The sequence below is a fragment of the Sporothrix brasiliensis genome (genome assembly GCF_000820605.1).
Source record: "Sporothrix brasiliensis 5110 chromosome Unknown Cont20, whole genome shotgun sequence".
In the NCBI taxonomy this organism is placed as follows: domain Eukaryota; kingdom Fungi; phylum Ascomycota; class Sordariomycetes; order Ophiostomatales; family Ophiostomataceae; genus Sporothrix; species Sporothrix brasiliensis.
In genome coordinates, this window is record NW_024467139.1 from 4,575,045 (window position 1) to 4,598,864 (window position 23,820).

The 23,820-nt window shown below is 53.0% G+C and overlaps 4 protein-coding genes and 1 non-coding gene across 5 annotated transcripts; 2 read left to right on the forward strand and 3 right to left on the reverse strand.

The window, feature by feature from the left end:
- Nucleotides 1–124: 124 nt before the first annotated feature.
- Nucleotides 125–2,938, forward strand: SPBR_06579 (uncharacterized protein; the record flags this gene model as incomplete). Its single annotated transcript, XM_040764835.1, has 2 exons — nt 125–2,220; nt 2,326–2,938. 2 exons carry the CDS (start codon nt 125–127, stop codon nt 2,936–2,938), a joined length of 2,709 nt encoding a protein of 902 aa, XP_040617190.1.
- A 1,557-nt stretch (nt 2,939–4,495) lies between these two features.
- SPBR_06328 (jumonji family transcription factor) lies at nt 4,496–9,883 on the reverse strand (the record flags this gene model as incomplete). Its single annotated transcript, XM_040764585.1, has 4 exons — nt 4,496–5,725; nt 6,134–6,635; nt 6,735–9,052; nt 9,329–9,883. 4 exons carry the CDS (start codon nt 9,881–9,883, stop codon nt 4,496–4,498), a joined length of 4,605 nt encoding a protein of 1,534 aa, XP_040617191.1.
- Nucleotides 9,884–16,775: 6,892 nt separating this feature from the next.
- SPBR_09540 lies at nt 16,776–16,869 on the reverse strand. The gene has a single exon. It is a non-coding gene; the product is annotated as a tRNA-Ile (tRNA).
- A 1,601-nt stretch (nt 16,870–18,470) lies between these two features.
- On the forward strand, nt 18,471–20,031 carry SPBR_07132 (uncharacterized protein; the record flags this gene model as incomplete). Its single annotated transcript, XM_040765386.1, has 2 exons — nt 18,471–18,533; nt 18,910–20,031. 2 exons carry the CDS (start codon nt 18,471–18,473, stop codon nt 20,029–20,031), a joined length of 1,185 nt encoding a protein of 394 aa, XP_040617192.1.
- Nucleotides 20,032–20,348: 317 nt separating this feature from the next.
- On the reverse strand, nt 20,349–21,431 carry SPBR_07525 (uncharacterized protein; the record flags this gene model as incomplete). The annotated part of the gene is made up of 1 exon (XM_040765779.1): nt 20,349–21,431. One exon carries the CDS (start codon nt 21,429–21,431, stop codon nt 20,349–20,351), a length of 1,083 nt encoding a protein of 360 aa, XP_040617193.1.
- Nucleotides 21,432–23,820: the final 2,389 nt, after the last annotated feature.

A 23,820-nucleotide genomic window follows, 5' to 3' on the forward strand; every position in this document is an offset into this window, starting at 1 on the left:
GCTCTTCACTTCGTCGGCAAGGCGGCGTTCTTCGTCTTCAAGCAAGCTCACTTCTTACGTTTCTTTCCTTGCTTTCTCGTCAATTCGCCGCTGTTCGTCGTTCGCCTCGGCATCCCATACCAACATGGCTTCCGATCGCGACATCCTACCTGGCAACTTCAAGCCTAGCCACTATGACCTGACGATCACCGACCTTGACTTTGCTGAATGGACATTCAAGGGCACCGTCACCATCGATGGTGCTTTGACCGAGCTGACCTCCGAGGTGGTTCTCAACACCCTTGAGCTCGACATCGCATCGGCCACCCTTGAGGCCCAGGCAACCAAGGGCACGCGCTCTGAAAAGGCCGTCGGGATTGCCTATAATGCCAAGTCCCAGCGGGCCACCCTCACATTTGTGCAGCCCGGTGCCGAGGCCTTCCCGCCATCGGCCAAGGCCAGCCTCTACATTGCCTTCACTGGAAAACTGAATCACGACCTGGCTGGGTTCTACCGCTCTCAGTACACGCCGCCCGCCGATGCCCCGCAAGCTGCTGCCTCGACGCCCCGCGACAATGACTTCCACTACATGCTCAGCACGCAGTTTGAGTCGTGCGACGCTCGCCGTGCCTTCCCGTGCTTCGACGAGCCCAACCTCAAAGCCACCTTTGACTTTGCCATTGAGATCCCTGACGATCTCGTGGCACTCAGCAACATGCCCATCAAGGATGAGGGCACGTCTGCCGCTACTGCTTCCACCCCAGCTGGCAAGAAAATTGTCCGGTTCGAGCGCACCCCGATCATGAGCACCTACCTGCTCGCCTGGGCTGTCGGCGACTTCGAATACATTGAGGCGCTCACGGACCGCCGCTATGACGGCAAACAAATCCCTGTGCGCGTATACACCACCCGCGGCCTCAAGGAGCAGGGCCGCTGGGCGCTGGAGCACGCGCCCAAGTACATTGACTTCTTCAGCGAGCGCTTCGGCATCGACTACCCGCTGCCCAAGTCTGACATTTTGGCAGCTCACGAGTTCACACACGGTGCCATGGAGAACTGGGGTCTGGTGACGTACCGTACGACTGCCATCCTCTTTGATGAGCAGCTCTCCGAAGGCCGCTTCCGCAACCGCATCGCTTATGTCGTGGCACACGAATTGGCCCACCAGTGGTTTGGTAACCTTGTGACCATGGACTGGTGGGACGAGCTGTGGCTCAATGAAGGGTTTGCCACCTGGGCCGGTTGGCTGGCCACTGAGGCCCTGCATCCGGACTGGGACGTCTGGGCCCAGTTCGTCAACGAGGGCATGGAGCGGGCCCTCAAGCTCGACTCGCTGCGCGCCTCGCACCCAATCCAGGTGCCCGTACGTGACGCGCTCGACGTCAACCAGGTCTTTGATGCCATTAGCTACCTCAAGGGCTGCTCCGTGATTCGCATGTTGGCAAACCACCTGGGCACCGATGTTTTTTTGCAGGGCGTGTCCGCTTACCTCAAGAAACACAAGTACGGCAACGCCAAGACCACCGCGCTTTGGGATGCCCTAAGCGAAGCGTCTGGAGAGGATGTTAACAAGCTTATGAGCTCTTGGATTGAGAAGATTGGCTTCCCAGTTGTCGCCGTCACCGAGGGAGCGGACGGTCAACTGGTCATCAAGCAGTCCCGCTTCTTGTCCACGGGCGACGTGATGCCAGAAGATGACGGAACCACATGGTGGATTCCACTGGGTCTGACTGGCCGTGTTGGCTCGGCTGAGGGCTCTGTCGAGTCTCTGGCCCTGACAAAGAAGGAGGATGTCATTGCCAATGTCAGCAAAGACTTCTACAAGCTGAACACAGACTCGACCGGGTTCTACCGTGTCAACTATCCTCCTGAGCGCCTGGCCAAGCTTGGCTCACAACTTGATCGACTTAGTGCGTCTGACAAGATTCTGATTGCCGGCTCTGCTGCCGAACTTGCGTTTGCTGGCTACGCGAAAACCCCCGCGCTGCTTTCGTTCCTCGAGGGTTTTGGCAACGAGTCGCACGTCCGTGTTCTGTCCCAAGCACTTGATGCCATTGGTGTCATAAGCAGCGTTTTTGGTGACGATGAGACGATCAACAAGGGCTTGAAAGCATTTACTCTTAAGCTCATTGAGAAGCCGCTGGCTGAGTTCAGCCTCAACTTCCCCGAGAACGAAGAGTTCACAAAGGCACAGCTTCGCAAGCGCCTCCTCACCTCCGCCGTTCGCAGCGAACATCCGTCGTAAGTTTTTTTTTTTTTTTTTTTTTTTTTTTTTTTTGGAAGAGGAGGGAGGGTCGTTTAAGGCACGCCAATTACAATACGACAAGCCAGCTAACACAACTACAGGCTCAACAAGAAGGCTATTGAGCTCTTCCAAGCATACATTGCCGACCCCGTGAAGAACCCCCTTCAGGGTGACCTTCGCACACCTGTCTTCCTGGCTGCCATAATTGACAGCGCGGAAAAGGCCGTCCCGCTCCTTCTCAAGGAGTGGAAGACAACCGTTGCACCCGACGGCAAGGAGGTGGCTTTGCTGGCCCTAGGCGCTTCGGACAACGAAAAGGTGGTCCAGGACAAGCTTTTGCCATTCCTGTTTGGCGACGGTGCCGATACGGTCGTCGGCGCTGATGTACACATCCTGGCCAACGGCATGGCCGCCCGCACTCATGCTCGCCCCTTGCTGTGGAAGTACATTCAGAAGGAGTGGGCCGGAACCGTGGAGCGCAAGCTGGCAGGCAATCCAATCCTGCTGGACCGCTTTGTCAAGGTGGCGCTGTCGCAGTTCTCTGATACATCCTCGCTGCAGGAGATTGACACGTTCTTTGCCGACAAGAACACCAAAGCATTTGATCGCACCCTGGAGACGGTCAAGGACACAATTCGCGGCCGTGCAGCCTACCGCACACGCGACTCGGAGGAGCTGAAGAACTGGCTAGTGGCTCACGGCTACACTTCCTAGAGCGGTCGTGCACGCCAGCGGGCTGCTGGGCCTGTCGACGACGACGAAATGATGATAATGAGGCTGAGACTTGCGTTAGGAAAAATCTTTTGAAAATTGGAAATCACGGTAACAGGTCTCTATTGATACAGTGGATTTCTTATGTGTTTAATGTTATTATTTTTGCGACGGCTTCGTCTTACAAAAGGCTTCATCTTACAAAACAAGAGAGGACCTGGGCATATGAGATAATAACGTCAAGTATCAACCCAATTGACTACATGTAAAGTATTTCATGGCACAGTTCGACTCGTTCCTTATTAGCCTCCATAATCACTCATCTACACACTTTCTCCCGACAATAAATTGCTTAGAATTGTTTTGTTTTATTTGCTTTGGTTTTTTTATTTTCTGGTACCTTTGTAAACTGCCTTTTAAAGCCTAGTTTGTTTCCCGTTCAACCAGCGTGATCGGGGCCTGTGTTTCCCCCTGAGGGTTGATTCCCGCCTTTTCCCTGTTTCTTTCTTCCGGGCCAGTCCCGCAGCCTCGCTCATGTCTTGAGAGAGCTGATATATGTCCTCCTCTTTCAACGTGGCTGGTCGTTCCTTATTTTTATCTATCCTAACATCTATCTAGTACCGCCTTATGTTGAAGGAAGCGGCTGTGTGGTTGTTGGTTGGGGCATGATGAAAAACGAATGCATAAAAGCGATGCCGAACAGAAAAAGTGAAAAACGAAAATATAAGAAGGCCGGGCATGTTGCGCGGTTCTCAGTGGCCTCTGCCATGTCGATAAAGTTTTGAGGCGCAGTCCCAAGTCATTCGTATTCTTGTTTCGGGGTTTTCCACCTTGTCGTTTTGTCGAGTCGTTATGGTGAGAGCCTTCTTGCTCGATGTGCGTAGAAATGAACAAAACAGACTGCTCTTTAATCGGTACCAATGGTGCAGTGCGCACTCCAAAGCATTGTGAGAATGAAATGGGACAAAACGATGCACCACAATTGCCGCTTGGAGTAGGGCGAGATAAATGAATGCATAATAGCGAAATGACGAAACAAAAATAATCGATAACGCCGTGGCATTCCAAAAAGGAGGCAAAAGCCAAGTGACACCAAGACAATGGGCTCCAAATCATTGCGCCAACAAACAGTTCAACACCAGTCACGTTTTCTTTCGTGCTTGTCTCATATACGGCGTCGGCATAAAATCGTAGCCACCGGGGCGAAGAAGTAAATATTGACGCAAATCAAGTGTCGTCAGCTATCGAGTGTGTTCCAAGAAATAGCGCGTAGTTATGTGAGGTTTTCTTGGCTCCCTCTCTCCAATGCTGCTCCACGCAACAAATAGAAAAGTACAACATCTGCCACAGCAGCTTAGACTCATCCAATGCGTGCCAAAAATCGGAGAACATGCTGTCGCCAGAAAAGCGGTGTTGAGATCTGAAATCGAGGGATGCTTGAAGCGATATTTGTAAATTGTTCCCAGGGCGCGTCACTTAAATCGTTCGGACGACTTTTCGGATGAAGCCGATTGTAGGTCCCCTAGAACTGATTGAGCTCAATGTTGCAAATGCGGCCGGTCATGTCGGGTTCGAACTCAGGTCCAACAGCTGACTCGTAAAGATACGATTCAAGCTACTGCGGCTTTGGTGGCGGCGTCGGGGTTGGTGAAGGCAACGCAGCCGGTAAGACGACGGTAGGGACGAATCCGAGATGCTCCGTAGCTGTTGCTTCAGCTGCTCGGCCGGTGACTGGGAGGTGCCCGCATCTGGGGGTGTGACATCCTCCAGTGCCGGGCTCATCATAGCCATGGGCGATTCCGGCACCAAAGGAGGACTTATCGTACCAAAGCCACCAAAATCGCCGCCGCTGCCGCCGAGGAGCATCGAGTCGGGGCCGAGGTTGCCTGGACCACCAAAGGAGTAAGACGATTGATGGTTAGAGACAATGTTGGCTGGGGCGCCGAGACCGCCTGCTGGTAGACCCAGGGAAGTAGACATGGGCGATGGCGGCGAGAAGTTGATATCCATGTCTTGTGCAAACGAGCCCAGAGGCGCGTGGAAGCTCTGCTGCCACGCGGCGCCAAACTGGGGCCGCAGGCCGGGGTGCTGGTAGCCGTTTGTAGAGCCCGAGGGAGTGGGGAAATCGAAAGAGCCTATCTGTGGACCGGGACTACCAATAAATGGGCTCGCATCCATGCCGTTGGGCGAGTGAGGTGACATTCCGGGGCCCATTATCGACTCATACGAGGCGTAGGAGGATACGGAGCCGGGGCGGGTGTTGTAGCTCAGGTTGTGTGCCGACAAGAGCGGGGATGAAGCCGTCGACGAGGGCACTGGCGGCGGGCCGACATAATTCGTATGTGGTGACGGGCGGCTCAATCCTCGCAGCCCCCCACCCAAACCAAGGCCAAAGCTGCTGACACTACTCATGCTACTGGCACTGCGCTTGTGAAGCTTTGCAGCAGCTGCCGCAAGAGAGGCTGCACCTGAACTACTCTTCCTAACCCTGTTTGGGCCGTGAATGACACTGTTCCGCCGACTGCTGCTGTTGCTGGAATCAGTACTCTTCTCGCCTCCGGTGGCCGTGCTACCAGAAGGGGGGGACATTGCACCACCGGCCGTCTGTGGTTTGCCTGTGGAAACAGTTGCATATCCATGAGACAAGTTCGGATGATGAATCTGAGGAAACTTGCTGCTAGCGCCACCCAGCTTAGGCATAGAGAAGAAGGGTCCAAACGGCACTTTCTGGCTCGCCGAGGCGGAGCGATGACGGTTCCGGTGGCCGGGCTGGTGTGTTCTAGACGCTGGCTGTTGAGGATGAACAAAGCCGTCAGAGGTTTTGCGGATCTTATTCGCACCTCCGTCAAGGGGAGTAAGGGGCGACACCGAGGCCGAGGTAGGGGCGGAAATGGCAGTGGGAGCGGGTGCCGACGTGGACGCGAGTTTGGGAGGGACGGAAGCTGAAGCTACAGCTATGGGAGCCGCAGACGAGGGTGTCGCAGGAACAGGTGTTACTGTAGTAGGAGCAGATATAGAAGCAGGTGCTGCTGCCACGGTTGCCGGTGTAGTGGAGGAGGCGGAACAAGTAGAGATGGCAGTCGCCGCGGCAGAAGAAGGGGATGCAGATGGAGGCGCCGGAGATGCCAAGACGACCGGTGAGGTGTGCGGGACGTAGGGCGGCTTAATGACACTGTATGACCGACGAGGTTCTCCTACCGAGGGTTGAATGCCAGACTGGCCAGCAGTTTGGCCCGGTGCTGGTTGAATGTGGGTGTTCGGTATCGATGAAGGCGCAGCCGGCACCGTGAAAACAAAGGGAGCCTGCGGTACGGCGGGAGTAGGGATGACTGAGTTGTAAACTGGTGGCAAGGAGTCGAGGAAGTGACTTTTGCGGTCGTTCACGGGATTCGCAGGGTCACCAGTGTACTGGTCCTTGGATTCGGTGGACGGCTTGCCAAGGTAGTGCCACAGCTGGTTGGGCTTGTCGAGGTCGACCTTCACTTGCTCGGGGGCGGGCACAAACGCCGTTCCTTCACAATCTTGGAACTGTTTCCACATGTACCCTTCGACAAACAAGTCTCCCATGATAGGTAGCGACGCACTTCGCTCGGATTCCTTACGTGACGTGGCGTCGCGGTGTGTGGCCGACTGGAGCAGTCTACGATAATCGACCGCATCAGGCACCAGAAGCCATTTCCAGCTCACCTCGACTTCCTCACTGCACAGGGAGGGGACATGGTCAGTTACAATCATAAACAATAAAAAGAATGCGTGTGTCAGATGAAAAAAAAAAATCAAATGCCAAAGATGAACATACCCGCTTGGAACAATACGAAGAAGCAGTGACTCCTCGTCTGGTCGATTTTCGACAACAACGCCGGCAAAAATGTCGCTGCGGTAGAGCTGCATTTGGCAGATGGAGCCCGGTTGAAGAGCGGCAGCTGCATTGCGAATGTGCTCAACCTTTTCGAGGGCCAGCGCGTCCAACTTCCGATTACGCTTGGTGCGCTGAAACCGGCAAGTAAACTCATACGAGTGGTGCGAATGTGAATGCTCCGTGTCGCTGTCGCCGGACGTAGAAGCGTCAACTTCGTTGATAAATACACCAGCGGCCGCGGCACAGGTTGGATGGTACGACCGCGTACACTTGGCGTGGGAGCATTTGAGGCAGACACCCTTGCGAAGGCGACAGTACAGACAGCGCAGCTCCATGCGAGGCATCTGGATATCCGTAACGCCCTTGACAACGTCTTTGCCGTCAATCGTCTCGATGCGGATTTCGGGGAGATAGCTAGCACAAAGACGATGGGCGTCACGACCGTCGTCGGTAGGCAATAGCTCGGAGTCAGGGAAGGCATTGGGGCACAGGCAGCAAGGGGAACTGTCGCCGGACCAAAGCCGGGTCCGCATCTTCTTTAGCCTTCGGTTGCCCTCATCGTCGTCGGCATCGTCAATGTCGGCATCGCCCAGCGCTCTGCGGCGTTTGGCGGAAGGACGCACGATGCGCTTCTGCTTTTGGGAACCTGGGAACTTCACACGCCGGCCACGGCCACCAGAGGGTGGGGTCGGCAAACCAGCGACGGAATTGGCATCGTCGCCATCGCCTTCCTCTTCCGAGTCGTACTCTTCATCGTCCTCGTCGGAAAGGTCATCCTCGTCGTCAGTGGAGATGCCGCGCAGCTTGCGCTCGATTTCGTAGACATCGACCCACACGCTGTCCTGTGCTTGGGCACACTCGCACTTCTTGGCAATCTTGCCCATGGGGAGCCAAGAATCCAGGGCGAAATTGACAGCCTCGGCGCAGTTGTATCCAAGGTTGTATCCAGAATGGTACCCGTAGGGGTAGGTGACGACAAACTCGCCCGGGTAGGACACACACTTGTTGACCCGTATGTTGTAGTGCTGCTGGAGGTGCGATGGTGAGATCAAAAAGGCCTTGTGACGCAGGAATTGGTCGCAGGCCTTGGCATCGGCAGGCCAGATGTTCTTCATGGCAGCCTCAAAACGACGGGCGTCGCCTTGAGAGATGCTATACCACTGCTTGGGGGCGCCAAAGTGCAGGTAGTTGATGCTGTACAAGTCGACGTCTTCCAGGTGCCAAGCGAACGTGGCCTTCCACATGCCCAGGTAGAGGTACGCAGTATTGACACCGGGGACTTTGGTACCCAAAACATCCAGCAGATTGGGCAGCTTGTTGAGGTTCCAGAGTTCGGTATTTTCACTGAAGAGGGTACCTGGGAGATCGGCTCCGTACAGTGGCGGCGCATACGTCAGCGTCTTCCAGTAGCTCCGTTCCAGTTCCTCGCAGCGCTCGGGGGTGTAGTCAGACACGTCCATGCGGTAGTCCCAGTCCTTGAAGGCGGCTTCGTCAATTTTCGCAGAACCTTCGCGCTTGCTATATTTGCGGCGAGCCGACGTCGACTGGGTTTTCTTGGTCGCTTCTTGACGCACAAACCCCATCCGGCGTGGGGCCGCGGGGATGTCGGTCATATCGTCATCTTCTTCCTGCTTAATCGGATACTCTACTTCAACAGAGGACATAACAGCGCTGTCGGCATCCTCGCGGTCGTCGTGTTGGTGCTTGCCGGTAGCATCCTGGGGCGACTCCACACAGGTTTTGTCGTCGTCCAAGACCATCTTCTCGTCATCACCACGCTGCGACTCAGGCGTCATAGGCCGCGGCTCAGATACCGTGGAGGCATTGTCGTCGTCGGCAGTATGGCGCTGCGTACGGCCACCGCCACCGCCACCCCTGCGTCCGCCACGGCCCTTCTTGGTGCCTCCCTTCTTTGTCGACGCACCAGCTCCGGCGGGAGCCGCAGCAGCGGCTGGACGAGCACGAGGCGCAGGTTTCGGCTTGTCGGCGTTGGCACGGCGTTCTCCACGGCGGGCAGGTGGCTGGTGCTCGCTCTGGTCGCACAGCTGGCGCCACTGGGGGAGGTTGTATGTCCTTTGGTGGAGGATATTGACCTGACGGTAGGTGCCGTTGGACCCCATGATATCCTGCTTGATCGGTTCACGGACCTTGATGGGCTTGACCAGGTCGTCGAGCGGTTCGAGGGCATCCTTCCATTCTTGGGGCGGGATAATCTTGACGATGCCTGACTTCATGCCATACTTATCGATTTTGCCCATCTATACAAAAGGGAGGAGGGGAGCACAAAGCAAGACGCAGCACGGTTAGACTCTTTATCCACAATCGAATTCCAAAGCAATCATAGGCGACGTCATAGGAGAGAGAAGGGAGATAGTAAGGGTAAAGGCAAAACGTATCAGGGCCCCTAGGCCACTGATACATATGAGGCCAGTGGAGTGGGTGGTAGGGCATGTGAAAGGGCAGGGCAAGATAAGGGAAGGCAAGCATGTATGAGAAGATAAGCCAGAAAGCAGTGGGGAGGGATGAGAGCGCACAAATTTCTTGAAATCACGGAACTGGTGCATGGTCGGCCGAAACACGGGGACGGTTCCAGAGTAGTGGTCGGGTTCGACCTCGCCGATATCGTCCTCTTCCTCGGGGGCAGGCGCGTCGGTCGCGGTGGGTTTATCGTCGGACGCAGGTGTCGTCGAAGAGCCCGGACCCGGGGCAGCCGGGGCAGTCGCGGCAGTCGGGACAGTCTCGGAGGCAGCGGCGGACGCGGCATAGACAGTATCAGCCGCAGCAGCTGTCGGGGTCGTGACGGAGGTCACGGTAGCATCGACGTCCTCGGGTTGGATGCCATTCAAGTTCTCGGCCAGAGCATCATCGTCAAGATCACTGAGTTCCGAGTCTGAGCTGCTGCCGTCGAGTTTCGACGCATTGTTGCTGTCGGGCGGCGAATGAAGGCCGGTAGTCGCGCCGTCAGGACCGGTGGAGGGAGCAGGAGGAGGATGGAGAGAAGAGTCGGAAGCCGGAGCGGGAGCTTGCGGGTCGGGCTTGACATTTTCACTACCGGCGGAGGCGTGAGAAGGAGTGGTAGTCGGCATCATCGTCGTCGCAGTGGAGGCCGGAGCGGCAGCCGCAGTCGAGGAGGCAAGGACGTTGGCATCAAGCGGTTGGAGGGAGTTCGCGACGGCGATGGTGTCGGCTTCCCCCCCAAGCGCCTGAGCGCTGATCGCTTTGCTGGACATGGCCAACCGCAAAGGCTACACGCGATCGTGACGGGGGGGGTTTGTAGCCTGAAGGTGAGGGGGGGAGCGAGGCGGAGGTGACAACAGGGCGAAGGTTGGTCGGTCGATAACACGCAGCGTCAAAAATGAAGCTGCGTGTTGGGGGGAGGTTGTGCAGACCGTGAAGCGTTTTCGTGAGGGCTGCTGGCTGCTGCAGGCACCTCCGGTAGGTAGTTGCCTTGAGAGGGAGGAAGGCGTTGGTCGGAAGCGTCGAGAGAGGCGTGAGAATGAGAATGAGGAGAGGGCGGAGAGAGACGCTAGATGGCGTGCTGGCGATGCGGACGTGGTCGTTGCGTGTCGGATGCGAAGGGGAGGCAGAGAGATCGCAACAAACAAGGAGACGAGGAGAGGAGGGCGAAACAGCGTCGGCCAGGGGAAAATGCAAGAACGGAGCAAGGAAACGTCGAACAAAGTGGTGGCAGGAACGTCCTTGGCTGGCTCGGAGGAGAGATGGTGCGTGAGAGGGGCGATTTGATAGGGAAAGAAGGGGGGATGCTTGCATAAGGTGGAAGAGGGCAGGAGCGACCGACAAAAATGGAGCCCACACGCAGTGAAATGAGATGTCCGGTTGGGCAGCGTTTCCAAGCGAAAGTGCAAAAACGGGCGAGGAAGGAACGGCGGCCGTGAATGGGCGAGTGAGAAAGCGAGATAAGTTCCACAGTACGGAAAGTGCCGTTGCAAACTGTGCAAATTTTGTTTATGTATGTGGGCGGGCTGGCGGAGCCAGGGAGCGTAATGCTCACGCTGTTCTGCAACGCACTGTGTGCATACACTGATATGTACTGTATGTAGTGCTGGAGCCTGGTCAGCATCCCTGACTCTTACGGAAAGCCATGGCCAGTTAATGAGAATTGAAGATTGAGCAACAAAGTATTTCGTACGTGAGCAGTACGACACTGCAGTAGCCAGTGGCAATTGTGCATCTAGAGTCTAGAACAGTGCAATGATTAATCCATACGAATACGGCATGGAACAGACGCGACAGCTGTGTCTAAGGGATGATAAATGGGCCTTCTTTGGCGGTTTCAGACGGGTTCTTGCCCTTCCATCGCCTGTTTCTTGCTTCGAATGATCTGCCAGACCAGTGCCGACAGCGGATGATGCTGCTCAAGTGGAAAAGTATTTTTCTTTGTTCGCCATCCGCTCCGTCGAATATGGCGTACGGCGCACGTCGCAACGGTAGACATGGATTTTCCATGTGTTGCCTTTCAGCATTTTGTTGCCTTACTGAGATGCTCTCTGCATTCTCTTATCTTTTAGCTCTGTCTCGCAAGCTTCGCGCTCTCGTTGAAATGGTGAGATGCTGTTTCTCAAGGAGCGGTTTTAGTTTGACCGGGGGGCCTTGGCGGCTCAGGCGCACCGTAAGCCGTGCCAGTGTGCTAGCATGGTGCAGACTAGGCAAAGCGAGAAGAGCCGAGCGAGAGGGCTTGGGCTTGGGGCAAAGTGCGGCTTTAGCGGCCGCGACAGATATTCCATCATTGCTGCTAATTTCCCTCTGGCACCCGCAACGGAAACCGGCAGGAGGCTGGCGCTGTGAGACCAGAATATCGGAAACTGAACACGACACGATGCAAGGAGGAGGAAACAAAGAGCGTAGAGAGGACGAAAAGGGACTGGGGAAATAATGATAACTATTGAAGAGAAAGGGAAACGCCGATGACCGAGGATAAACTGCGTTTTCTTTTTTTTTTTTTTTCTTTTTTCCTTTTTTTCTCTTTTTTTTTTTGAGATTCCGGCCGATAGGAGGCAGGAAACGAAAAGTACAGAAAACAAAAATAAAACCCTCGATGCAAAATGGCCTGCACAAATCAAGAAAAAAGACAACCCGAAAAGCAACTCCCGAACGAGTGGGCTACTGCAAAGGTGGCCCGCGATTCCACGAAATATTGAACAGAGGGCATGTAATTGGGTTGCACACACAAAGTACGGCTCAAGCCTGTTCAGGTGGGAAAGGTACGCAGCCCCAGTTAGAGAGTGGACTCGGAAGCAGGCGCATCGAGAGACACGATGGTTGCACCTGCCTTGAACCGAGTTCCTGCTCGTGTTCTGTCTCGTTACTTGTTTTTAACTTCTCGTCCTTTCCTACCTTCTTCGTAGACTCGGCGCGGGCCTCTTTGCCTGCCCCTTCTGCACTGTTCCACATAGTTATCTGGGCAACAGCCAGTCACATCGCGTACGGCGACCATCTGGGCAGCAGGAAAATACGGAGCACCGCAAAAGTCGCACATGTGCAACTCGTAGCGCAGTTTTCAATTCCCGCCGTGATCGACTGCCGCCAAAAGCGTCCGTTTTGGCTAACTTGGGAGCCTTTTGCGCCAATCATAGTGGCCAATACATGCCGCCTTCGATGGGCATCATTTCCCGCCACGGTGGGATTTTGAATATTAATGTTTTCCGTTTTGCTTGTTGGCTGCTCACTCACCATCTTCAGACGTATGAAATTTATTGCGTATCTCTATCAACTACGTTGGGTTCGCAGGTTGGTTGGCTGCTTGGAATTGTCACCTGCCGTTTTCGTAGCTCCCGTATTCACACTGTAATTACGTGTGTTACCGCCTAAGCAGGCGGCCAAAAACTTAGACGGTGCGCCTAGCCCACAATTGTTCGAGATGGCGCCGAGTGCGCAGCAGACGAGAAAACGCTAGGCTGGCCTGGGGACAGAATATCCACACNCCAAAAAAAAAAAAAAAAAAAAAAAAAAAAAAAAAACGAACAGGGGCACCACAGACAAAGGCCCGCAGACAGCTTGAGGATCGTGAGATGACAGATGACGAGAGGAAAACGGACTGGTCGCCGAGCCTTTGAGGGGGTATTCTCGAGGCAGGAACGGGCAAGGACAGAGCTTCGTTCAAATCGGGCAAGAGACATCACAGTGGTCCGCTGTCTGGCAAGAGCCGCGATTCGCGCCCCGTTATCCGCGCACGGCAACAACCGGTGGTTGACACCTGAGAGTTTTCCCGTGCTCATTTTCATCCCCATTCACTCTCGCGTACCATCACAATCGTACCCCTCCATGACGCCGTGATGCGTCGACGTCGACGCGACGTGCGTCGCCCTCGAGACGGGAGTGAACGAAGAGGGGTAGCGTTTTTGTCCCATTCCCCCTGGCCCTCTTCACCGTTTCATGCAAGCTTCTCCTGTCCACAGCTCTGCACCTGCGCCGAGATGGGCGGCTCTGTCAGTTGTGTCCATGATTTTGTGCAGAAAACTTTTTGGTCTTTACATCCGGACCTGGCCATGCTCCTACTGCACGACGTGCATGAAGCTCCATCACGCAGACCATGCTAGGGTCGTGAGTGGCTGGCAGCAGACGGCAAAAGCGCAAAGTGCCAAAAGTCCACATGAAAGGGACAAAACGACCGCACAATGATGGAAAAAGAGGCAGGGACAAGCAACAGCAAAAGTGGACAGGCTGAAGAAACGAAGGATCGAGTTCTGGAACGGCCACCAACCCCTTTTGACTCGAGTGGGCAACAAGTGGGCAAAACCGACGGGGCAGGGCTCGCGGTAGCATGCAACCTGTGTTGCCAGCTGGAGCTTTCATAGTGTCATTTTTATGACGATTTTAGCTCGCTTGCTTGGATAATTTTATCTTGAAAGTGTCTGTCTTCTAGGAGACAAAATACGAATCAACGGCAGGACGGGACATCCGCACCACTTCTACCTTCGTTCTCGCCCATTTGGTCATGTTTCTTTTGCGTCGTCCTGCAGTTCCGGGATTGTCTTCCTCCTGTGTGACGTCTTTCGTTCCGCCCAATGCCATGCAGCCTTAGGCATCGAGGCATCTCAAAGTTAAGTGCGTGCGTACCATTGGCCAGACACTTGGGCATGGTCGCACTTGTCGTTTCTTTTTTGCGTCCAGGCTAATGACGCCGGGCGCCAATCAGCGCCGCGTCTCGCCCACCCCTCCCTTGTTCCAAGCTTCTAGCTTGTCCTTCACCGCTCAATTGACCGCGTGTGAGCAACGGCCGTCGATCAAATAACAAGGCCACAAAAAGTAGATGAAAAAGTGGTGCTACATGCCCAGTTTCTTGAAGAACAGGAGAGAATACCACAGAATAAGAAGGGAGGAAGGGAAAGCATGATCGGTCACATGTTCTCGGCCTCAGTGCCTTAGTCGTCTTCTGTTTCCTGAGACGTCCCTCCTCCTCCGACAAGAGAGGTCAAACCAGAGCTCGGACCAGAACCCAGGACGAAACTGTCCCACGCACAGCGTCACCCTGATCATTCCTGAGACCTGGGTTCATGTACAACTATGGAGCACACCAGGGAGGTGAAAACTTTGACCGGGGCTCCTCAAAGCGTACGAGGGGCAGAAACGCGTGAGAAGAGAGTGCTTGTATGGCTGTTAAGCACAGTCTTGGATTGTGTATGTCGGACGATGCATGTCGTACACTATATCATGTTCGAGCTGCGTGGACACAAACAATAAAGCAACGTGGAGAATGGCTGTCCGTTTACGGCGCATGACTTTTACATCTAAAAATTCGCAAGGCACTGGAGAGAATGCAAAGAAGGAAACATGATTTCTATTTCTATCATGGATACGGTTATCAACCCTGCAAGACATGAAACCTCTCCACTTCCGCAAGAAGACTGTCGCATATTTCGGTGCCACAATGGTCGTCGTAAAGGGCTTAGACAAGGGACCTCTTTCGGGAAGCCGACGTTTTGTTGTTGTACCTATCGAAACAATGAAGCGCCCGGTTGTCCTGCATTGGCTTCATTCTCAGTTACCTACATAGAGACAGTGTGCAAACAGGACAAGAAACGACTGGACTGGATGCTCTATGCAGTCCAAAGTACTAAAGCAGATCATATGCATAATTCCTGCCTTTGCGAACGGCACGGCGTCGAGGCAGCAGATAACTCATTGTCTATTGCTTGGGCATCACAAAATAGGATAAACGAACAAAACAGAGTGGTTGGATTATGTCTTTTTTAGTGTCGAAGCTTTAAAGAGGTGAATATCTTATGGTAGTATCTCGGCACATGGTCAGGACGTTTTGGTGATGCTGTGTCTTTGTAGGTTCCCTATTTTACTATGATCATTTTACTTACAGTCTGACTGTGAACATTATTTTCTATACATTGGTTATTTTCCAGTTTAGAGATATTTATTTATTTACTTATTCATTAATTGTTCTTGAGCCACAGCTGGTCAGGATATGAAAATTAGCAAAGCTGACTGTTCTCAACAGTCAGCTGACAACATTGATCAAAGAGTTACAAAGAAAAAAACAGAGAGGTAGAGATGTGACCATGAAATCAAACGTGATCAAAGATGTCGAGTTTTACATATGCCCTGGGCCTGTACTCGCCAGTACGACATGAGTGCCATCACCCGAGGTACTTATCTACGTAACCGAAACAATATCCCAGCACAAATTGGAACGACCACCGTGCGTAGATACCTGGTATGATAACCACGAGAAAAGTTCATTCTGTTCTTACCTGTCTCATAGTCAGAGCCCTTGTTGAAATTTGGTGTATCACGATAGATAATAGCACATAACGCGGACTGTCAGCAGTTCCAAAACATGTCAAAAAAATAATGGTATCTGGGCATATTCATATAATTTATGAAAGCAAATACTCGCCAGCAGTTCTCTCCATGACAAAGGCTTTGGCGGCGCTGTAGAGAGGCAATTCAAATAAATAGGTGGCTAATTTACGTAGCTCACCAGATGGTGTTTTAAATCCATGTAAGAGTATTTAGAGGCTGCAGGGGATAAATCACCATAAACTAGAACACACTCTTTCCCCCAGCTCGCACGGAATGGGTTTCTGTGAAAATAGTCGACATACCATCTCTTGATATAGATGGGGGGAGGGGGTCAATGTACCGCTGAAGCGCAATGGAATCTTTAACACTATGTATACATCTTTATTTAATTCTACTGAAGTAAATGAGTTTGAGTGGACATGGGGGGACGCCAATAAAACGATGTTTGATCAAGTATACAGAAGTGTACTCTCCCACGTCTATTGACAAAATTGTTCAGTAAACTGTTTATGACTGATTACTAGACAATTAATGTAACATTGAAATGTCAAATTATATTGCGCTACCACGTGTGATCTTCTAGATTTTCAATAAAACTTAAAACTTTTGTGGGTAGAGACGAGGATGGGTTAGATGGAATACGTGGTCACATCCTCTCTCAAAGGGTCGTTTTGTGGTTTGCTTGGATATGTCTTCATCTTCGTTCTCCCATTTCTCCCTTGAAAAATAGGCGGAACCTACAAATATAGTCAAGCCAAGTGATGACTGGAAGCAAGGAATTCAATAGTGTAGCAATACTCAACAAGAATTATTTGTTATATGGTTATCAAAAACATGATGGACATCCGTGAAGGTACAATTTTCAGGCAAGTAGGGCACACTGCGCCTGCTAGTATTGCCGAAGAAAAGAATTTAACAATTTGATAATTAATAAGAGAAAGAGATGGAAGACGATTTGATTAAATCCTGTTTAAACGCGACTATCGATTCAGAAAAATACGAATGTCGACAGGTGCTACATTCTTTATGTAGATAAAAACTGCCATAGATTATAAAAGAATGGTCAAATAAACACATAGGGGATGGTATGTTGGGGTTTTGTCAAAAAAAGATGATGAAAACGAACGGAATACGAAAAAGAAACTTCGTTACAGAATGCAAAAAGATGACTGGAGAAGACCAAGCAAATTATTAATTTGTTTGAAATGGTCCCGGAGGGGCTCGAACCCTCGACTTTCGCATGGTATTCTCAGAAGAGAGGATATTAGTACGATGCGCTAACCAACTGCACCACGGAACCAGTCAGGATGATTTGTTGAACGCTTGTGCCTTTATTCTATATTATTAGGCTTCAGTCGCTTTGCGTATTACGAACCGAAATATCAGCGAGAAACGTCAGCGTGTCTTACACAGTCCCTTCTTCTTTATATTTTGTCGGTCGAGTGACCATTGCGTCAGGTTTTGGCTGTTATTTAATTTGCGTGTAAGTGTGACTGGCCGATAATTGTCATGATCCATTTGCGCGTTAGCAAGGGTCTTTGTATCCACGCTTTGTATGCCTTTGCACTCCTCCATACTCCTTCTAGCCTCGTGAATTTCCGATGACTATTCACGCGGCCTGTGATCCCAATGTGGTCATATATTGCTTTCTTTTGCTGGCACTTTAGCCAACTCAATTAGCGGGAAAAAAAAAGACCTGAAAAAGGGCACTGGCCTCTGCAGCCAACAAATTGCATTAAAATAGCAAGCCAATATTCTTGGCGTCGTCTTGTTAAAGCATCATAGCTCTGGAGCTGCTGCTAAGATGCACACACGATGATTGCTACCCTGCTAGTCGATTTGGACACACGGCCGTCCAAAGATGTGTGTTTGGCCCTGTTTTTGATCTGGGATGCTTCTTCAAGACGGTCCATTTCGGCGCCGGCGACGTTGCCGTTCTTTTCTCGGTTTTGCACTTTTCATCACCCTCACCTCTCTCGAAAGTACCATCTCGAGCTTCTTCGCTTCAATTTTCCATCCCCCTTGTTTTTACCATCTTGAACTTCATCGGCCCTAGGATAGGGTATCGCTCCTTTGCCCAGCTTCCCCTGTCGAGGTCTCTTTTGTTCATCAGCAGGGTGGTCCCGCCATGTCAGACTACATGCGGCAGTTGTAGGTAATGCTAGCCAACCAGAAGACGTCTCAGCCAATAAGTTATGACTGGTTTTGGTATGATGTGTATGGAAATTGCAATTCGTCCTATTGAAAACTAGGCAATCCTTCTGGAATGGGGCCAGACCTTCCAACACTTCTAAATAGTATTCGATGCCAGCCGATTGCCTGCGAAAATGTTTTGTGAGCCCATTTCACTCTCACATGGACCGCATCTCCACTCGATGGCAAGCGCAAACATACTCCACTGGACGGAGTGATGTTCAGGCTTGCCGGAGCATCCTCCGAATTCGATCTGGCTGGTCTTGACAAGAGGCGGACAGGTCCAATCCACACCAATATTTGCCCACGCGAGCCACGTTATTTTCGAGCAGGAGCAGGGATGGCGACGAACCGCGGCGACGTGGACATCAAGGCACTTCGTGATGCTATTGTGGATAGGGTCGTCCAACTATAAGATGCCATGACCGTTGGCCAAGCGCCTGTCCGGCGGGTTGCGCCGCATGTTCTCCGGATTTCTTCGTTTTCCCTCTTAAGCACGAAGGGAGGGCATCTGCGGCAAGCATCTAGTTGCCCGTGGCCTCTGTTGAACTCACACACGACCTCACAGGGTAAAACGAGGACCTACACCCGTTTTTACTGACCGGCTCGTTTAGTTTTTCTTCTATGGTGTATTTTATTCACACTGCTTTACAGCAACCTTTTGGTCTATTTCCGGCCTGTCCCCAGTCATCTCTCCCTTCCAGTATCATGCGCAGCTTCGCCTCTATCCTGGCCGTTGCTGGGTTGGCCCAGCGGCTCGTCTCGGCATCCGTATGTCGCCCGAACCTCTGCAAGCAGGGTAAGCAGTGATGGTCATGAAATGAAGAGGAGTCCAAGATTCACAACCTGTATCGTATGAACGACTATATATGACTGACTCTTGCCTCACCAGCCATCGAGCTGCAGCCCAACGGTATGGAGGAGTGTAGCTCGTTCCTCTTGACTACAGTCATCCTACCTACTCTGTAGGTCTATCTTATTTGGAAGAATTTAAGGGACTCTGCGCATGCTGAGAGCTATGTTTCGTGAGGACAGGTCTAATACAGTATTTAGGACCGACTACGTCACACCGTCTTCTGTCGTAACGAAAACGCACACGCACACGATCTCAGAGACTGAGATAAGCAGCAGGACAGAGTCGTTCCAGCCCAGCGTCGCCATCTGGTCGACCTACACGTCCGTCGATCTGATCAATAGCGTCACGCACACGACGACCAAGCAGATCACAACCACGACCACGACCAAGTTCACAAAGACGACCACCACGGCGCTCTCCACCACGACCTCGACCACAACGACAATGACGACGACCAGAAATGGTGGCGGTGGCGGCGGTGGTCACAAACGATTTGTCGCCCCAGCCTTTGTTGCTTTGGAGGAGGATCCCCAGCCGCAGACCATCGTACCGTCGGAGACACCCGAGTATGCAGGAGTGTGCCTTTATGTGAACCGCTACTCCCGCAACTGCATCTCGCTCGGCGCCACTCCGTCGATTACCACCATCGTCCCGCCCAGTGACAGTGAGGTCCTAAGCTCGACGAAGCTGTCGACAGCATCGGCTGATGTCTCCGTGTACGCCAGTACGACACGCACCAAGACGACGATCACGACACTGCCATCGCTCCACAGCACCACAACGGCCATCCGCACATCGACCACGGTCATCAGTACGTCGACGTCGACCACGTACACCAAGACCGACGTGCAGACGACCAAGGCGATCTTGACCTCTACGATCGGCACAACGACAACCACCACCACCAAGGCAACCGCCTCGCCCACGCCCTACCTCATGAAAGTCGCCAGCCAGTCCTTCTCGTCGGGCTCTGCGCCAAACGTGGTCGGCGCCTACGTCGACTGGATTACTCCCGGCGGTACTTTGGCACTCAGCAGCTTCCCGTACAGCTACGCTCTGGGCTTTGTCGACGGCGTCGCCAACGGTAACCTGTTTGTGGTCACCGCCGCTGGCGACCTGGCAGTCATTGTCCGCAGCTATCCGTCCACCGGCCAGGTCAACACGCAGCTGGTCCTGACCGTGGTCGACGGCGGTTATGTTGTGCCCACCCTGTCGCCGGCGGCCGGTACCCAGATCGTGTCGTGTACGCTGAACCACAGCGGCAGCACGGCATCACTGGTCAACTGCAATTACAACCTGTACACGGTTACGTGGACCTCCACGAATGGCAAGAGCCTCACCATCATGGTAGCCACGCAGGACCCCAGCCCGCCGGGGCAGCTCACCTTCCAGCTGGCTGCCACCTCGTACTGAGGGTTGCATTTTGTGAAATGACTTGTGTCTTTGTACTCATTGTTTACTTCACGTTGTTCTACTGTATCTTTTGTTTACTGAGGTTTGAACATGTTGAAATTATCATGTCGATAAGTTGAAACTAGTATATACGTAGATATAAATAAGAGAACGCCCCTGGTGTGAGTATCTTGGAAAGAAAGTGAACAAAAGGAAATAAAATATATCGAAAACTACGTAAAGGATGCAACTGGGCAAACAATGCTGTCTACGTTCTCGGTTATACAACCTCCTCATCGGGTATCGCCATCCCCCTACCAGACTTGTCCCCATGTTATTTAGTGTCGCTCTTGTTGTAATGGCACTGCTGGTGCTGTGCCGCTGGCCTGATGCGACCATTGGTAGGCTTGCTCGGGCGGCACGTCGACTGACCTAGCCGCCGGTGCGGCAGGAGTTATTGCGGGGCTGTCGGCGCTGCTGTTCACGGTACTGTAGTGTGTTCCTACCGTGGGAGACGTTGCCGATAGCTCGCTGGGATTGGCACCAAAGGCCTGGTTTGCCGGTAGTTCCTGGGGAATTAGATTGTCGCCATGTAGTTCGGACGTGGGGACAGACGACGGCGGCGGGTGAGGTGAAGGCGAGCCGGTGTAGTAGCTGTTGGTATTGGTGTGACCGTGCGCACCGAAGTTGGGTGCGCCGGCGTAGCGTGGCTTGTCGTCGAGACCATTTGCGCTGGTTGCTGCGGCAGCACCAGACGCCGTGCCGTCTGGGTAGCCGGCGGCGGCGGCCATGCCATCTTTTTGGTTCCGCGCGCGGCGCCACAGGAAGAAGAGACCGGCCACAATCAGCGCCACGCCCGCAATGGAGCCCACCACAATACCGGCAATGGCGCCACCGCCAATCCCAGACGAGCCGGCGCCATTGCTGCCGGTGGGCCCCGCTGGCGAAGAGGCGCCGGATGTCGCACTGCTGTCAGCGGCAGATGATGATGCCGGCGAGGTGGGCGGCGCAGTCTTGGCGATGAGCTCGTCCGGGCTGAAAGCCCATGTAGTGGCCGAGGGGTGAGCGGAGCTTAAAGACGAGTAGGTGTTGTTCAGCACCTTATTGGTGATGTTATTGAGAACGTCATGGGCGGTGGACCAGCAGATGTTGATCTGGTTCTTGGTGGCGGTACACCTTTCACGACCGTTGACGCAGCACCAGGTGGTGGTGCCGGTGCCACAGTCGAGGGTGCTGCCGTCGTTTGCGCAGGTCTCAGTTATGGTCCAGCAGACGTCCTTGACGTCGCAGCAGAAGCGGCGGCCAGTGTTGGGGTCGCGAGCACACGCGTTCGGGGGCTTACAGACGAAGCTGCCGAAGCCCGGGCAAGTATGGTCGGAGACATTGGAGGTGAAGAAGTAGTCGTCGAAGTAGTCAGACATGATGTTGGTATTGATGGTTTCGTGAGGAGGTATGGAGATAGCAGAAGATTGAGGGCAAGGAGTGAGGAAAGAAGGACGAGTGACGATCGTCAAGCTCGCGTCATCGAAGACCAGCCGGTAGTGTCAAGGTGTGGAGGTTGAGTGGAGGTAGATGATACCAAGGAAGAACAACCGAGAGAGAGGAGAGCAGAAAATTTGGAATGAGACAAATTTAATAAAATAAAAATAAAATAATAAAATAGACGGAGTCGCGATGAAACACGTCCAGAATCCAAAGGGTACTACGCCGTACAATACTGAAATGGGTAGGGAACGGTGCCAAGACCACGGAAGGACGTAGCCAGAAGTATCTTAGCTAAGAGACAGACCAGGAAAGTGGATGAAGAAGACTGAAGCGAGAGTGCGTCTACTTCGTATTTCGTACTGGATTCTGGATATGACAAGAGGCAGAGGCTGACAGAAGTGAAAAGAGGGACCGGTGGGCATAGCCCTCGTAGGCAACTTAATCGCGGTGCAACACTTGTGAGTATCGGGTCTACACTGGGCTTGCTGCTTGGAAATTGTTGCTGCGGGCCTCTTCCTGTAACAGAATTGCGATGTTTTGCCTTCTTTCTGCTTTGGTGTGGTTCGTACCAAGAGGTACGGAGTAATAGTACCGCTGTTCTTTTTGCTCGCTTGTTTGAGAGTTTAGGTTTCTTCGCCTGTGTTGTCGCCGTGCAGAGGGGAGACCAGCGAAGGTGAGGAAAGGACGAAAGAGGCCAGTTAACACAGCATCACATGGTGGCGCAGACACAATCCTGTGGCGAACGCCAGACCGGACAGTTGTCACGCCAGTTTGTCTCTTCTTTCGTGTCTCCTCAGCCCCTGTAGGTTTTTTTTTTTGTCCTCCAACGCACGGGAGGACGGCAAGACCTGGCAGGCCAAGACCAGGGCCAGGCCTCATAGTCGTGCTTGCAGCATTGAATTGTTGTGTCAAGGGGCTGGGGCCACCCACAACAAGTAAACACGGGGAGACTATATCGCGAGTGGACGAGTCGAAAACAGGGTTTGCCTGCCGTGCTTGTTCAGGCGATCGTGTCCTGGCCTCGAGGTCCCTCCTGCTTGCGGAAGGATTCGCATCCCAGGGATCAACAGACTTGTGGACGGGGCGTAATTACCGGGCGTGTACGAAGTACATGTACCCTGTCCATAACTTCTCGCTGGGGTTTCCATGTCGAGCATGGTTTGTGACCCTGCACTGGGGTAGTTGACAGATTTTGGGCATGCCTCGATGCGTTGCGATAAAATGAAAGACAAGCGACAAGGACGACGACTGGGAGCTGTGACAAAGTGTGCAGCTGGTTTGTCACAAGTACAGAGTGCCAAAAGCATAAAACAGGATGATCGACGCGCCCCGTAAACGATTCGAGAAAAGCGTTGACCAAAGGCTAAAATCCATGGTTTGGCGCAAGTAAGAATATAGCAGCCAAGTTATGGGAAAAGGGTCCATAAGAAAAAAGGAAAAAAGCAACAAGGAGCCTTCTCCCACAGCCACACGATAGCCGACCGAGACGCACCGGCGCCTGTTGGGAGATACTCGGACGTGTCGGAGTACTTGACTCTGTCTCCACCCGTGCCCCAGTCTCCTCTGCCGGGATTGCAGGATGAAGGATTCTCAAGACGCTCGGCTGCGAAAGGGTTTTTATTGGCGACAATCAGTGGCTGGACTGTTCTGCACGCTGGCGTCGTGTTCGTGCTTTGACAATGTTTGTTCTGCCCGTCTCGGGGGAGGTGGAGGTGTCGTAGACCAGAGAGTGCTCTTCGATGTTTGCCCGGATTGTGCAGGAGAAGCGATGGAATCAAGACATGTTGTTTGACGAGAGATATGTTTTGGGGAAAAGGACAGAAAGCAGCCGTAGGTAAATGGGGCACCCGAGTCGACAAGAGGGAAGGAACCAGATTGAGTGGAGAGGAAGGTGCAGGTTGCCGTTACCAAACTGCATTCTCTCCACGCTCTCGGTCACTCTTTCCTTCGTTTTAGGGAATAGCCTTGTTCCGTCCTATCCTCGAATTGTCGATTGCGAGGTCCTTTTATCGTCCTTCTCTATTGTTGCATTCACACGAGAAACTCTAAATCCACGGCGCGAGCGCGCGTCTACGATGCAGTTTTCTCGCATCGACCCGGATTGAGCGGTTTCTGTTGTGTGCTTTGGCGCACCGGCAAAGTCCTAAGATACTTGTCATCCTTTTGACAGACGGACAGGGGTTGCCATTCCCGCATAACACGAGCCAGACGCAGAGAAGTAGAATGTGTCTTACTCACAACACGAAGTAAGATAGATTCGGAGAATGGCACACAGCTCAGACTCTCTGGGACCGACGCAGCGTGGATCCAAAACATGGTCTTAGC